Genomic DNA, 1,314 nt, shown 5'->3' with positions numbered 1-1,314 from the left:
CTTGAATCCCAGTTTTATTTATCCTTAAAATAGGAATAACTCAACCTGTTTATAAAGCTTTCATAACATATGTACTCTAAAGGAACTACATTGCTTTCTTTCCAATTAATCTTGTGTGGAATTGTTATATTCTTAGGTGGATGCTCTCCGATTGCGTTTAGAAGAGAAGGAAACTATGCTGAATAAAAAGACAAAACAAATTCAGGAGATGGCTGAGGAGAAGGGGACTCAGGCTGGAGAGATACATGATCTGAAAGACATGCTAGATGTGAAAGAACGGAAAGTTAATGTTCTTCAGAAGAAGGTAAGATGCTCAGGTGTTCTGAGCTCTGCAGCCCATTTCTCACGTGTACTCATTTTTGCCACTAAAATAACATTAAATGCTGCCAGAATTAAATTCTATTCTAATTCCTATTTATGTTTTCCAAATGAATAATTGGAACTGTTTTTCTAAAAGGTAGATTGTTAACATTGCTCAGTATATCCAGTTTTAAAGTAACCACTATGTCTTTCAGTAGTATATCTTGTGCTATTTCTGATGATTACCATTTGACCTGATATCCTTCCTACCTCTTCTGTCTCTTATTGGAACTGCAGTGGATTAGTATATAGCATGTGGATCGTGTATGTAATTAATAAGATGACAATTCTGAATAGAAGAACATGCCACTATAATTAATATACAGTGAGCATGAATTAAGGAAAAAAATTCCCTCTTTATCATAGATTTGGAAAAAAGTTAAATCAGGAATAAATAAGAAAACAACTAGTAATTGTTCCTAATTTCACTTAATACAAGGATGCCTTGCAGATAGCATTTATAAGAAGTGCTGTTGTTCATTTGTGTTGAGGTGATAGATTAGAAATATTTGATACTTTCCCAGCTTCTTTAGAGTTTATAATAGCTAGAGAATATGTGATTTTCTTTGATGAACTTCAAATTTACCTTTGATGTACAGAAGATCATGCCCTATATTTGCCTATTACTTGGGCTTTTTTATCTGCTTTCTGCAAATCTAAGAATTTGATCACTGTCAGTATTGATTGTATCTTGTCAGTGGATGCTAGTTTGTTTTAAATTTTTTAGAGATGCTTATGTCCTCCATTCATTTCCAACAACTGCCCCCTTCCCCTTACTGTTTCTTACGTAGTCATTCAGAAAGAGTCTACGTATATACAAGTAAAATTGAATTCATCTGTTTACCTCGTTTCCTGTATTCTTCCAGATGTATGCACAATCTGTATACAGACAAAAGTGTGCAAATACAATCCATATAAATCTTACCAGTCTCTCTTGGTTGTTTCTTTTTTTTT

The 1,314-nt window shown here is 33.3% G+C and overlaps 1 protein-coding gene across 1 annotated transcript in view; it reads left to right on the top strand.

Moving 5' to 3' along the window:
- The window catches only part of Erc1 (ELKS/RAB6-interacting/CAST family member 1), a 561,464-nt gene that overhangs the window by 228,601 nt on the left and 331,549 nt on the right, over positions 1-1,314 (top strand). Inside the window, exon 8 of the mRNA XM_004638944.3 lies at positions 137-304. Within this exon, the coding sequence (XP_004639001.1) occupies positions 137-304 (168 nt within the window). The remainder of the gene's footprint in view (positions 1-136; positions 305-1,314) is intronic.

This window comes from Octodon degus, unplaced genomic scaffold, assembly GCF_000260255.1.
Source record: "Octodon degus isolate 3935 unplaced genomic scaffold, OctDeg1.0 scaffold00104, whole genome shotgun sequence".
In the NCBI taxonomy this organism is placed as follows: Eukaryota; Metazoa; Chordata; class Mammalia; order Rodentia; family Octodontidae; genus Octodon; species Octodon degus.
Note: the sequence above shows the minus strand (reverse complement) of the source record. Positions and strands in the feature narration are given on the sequence as shown.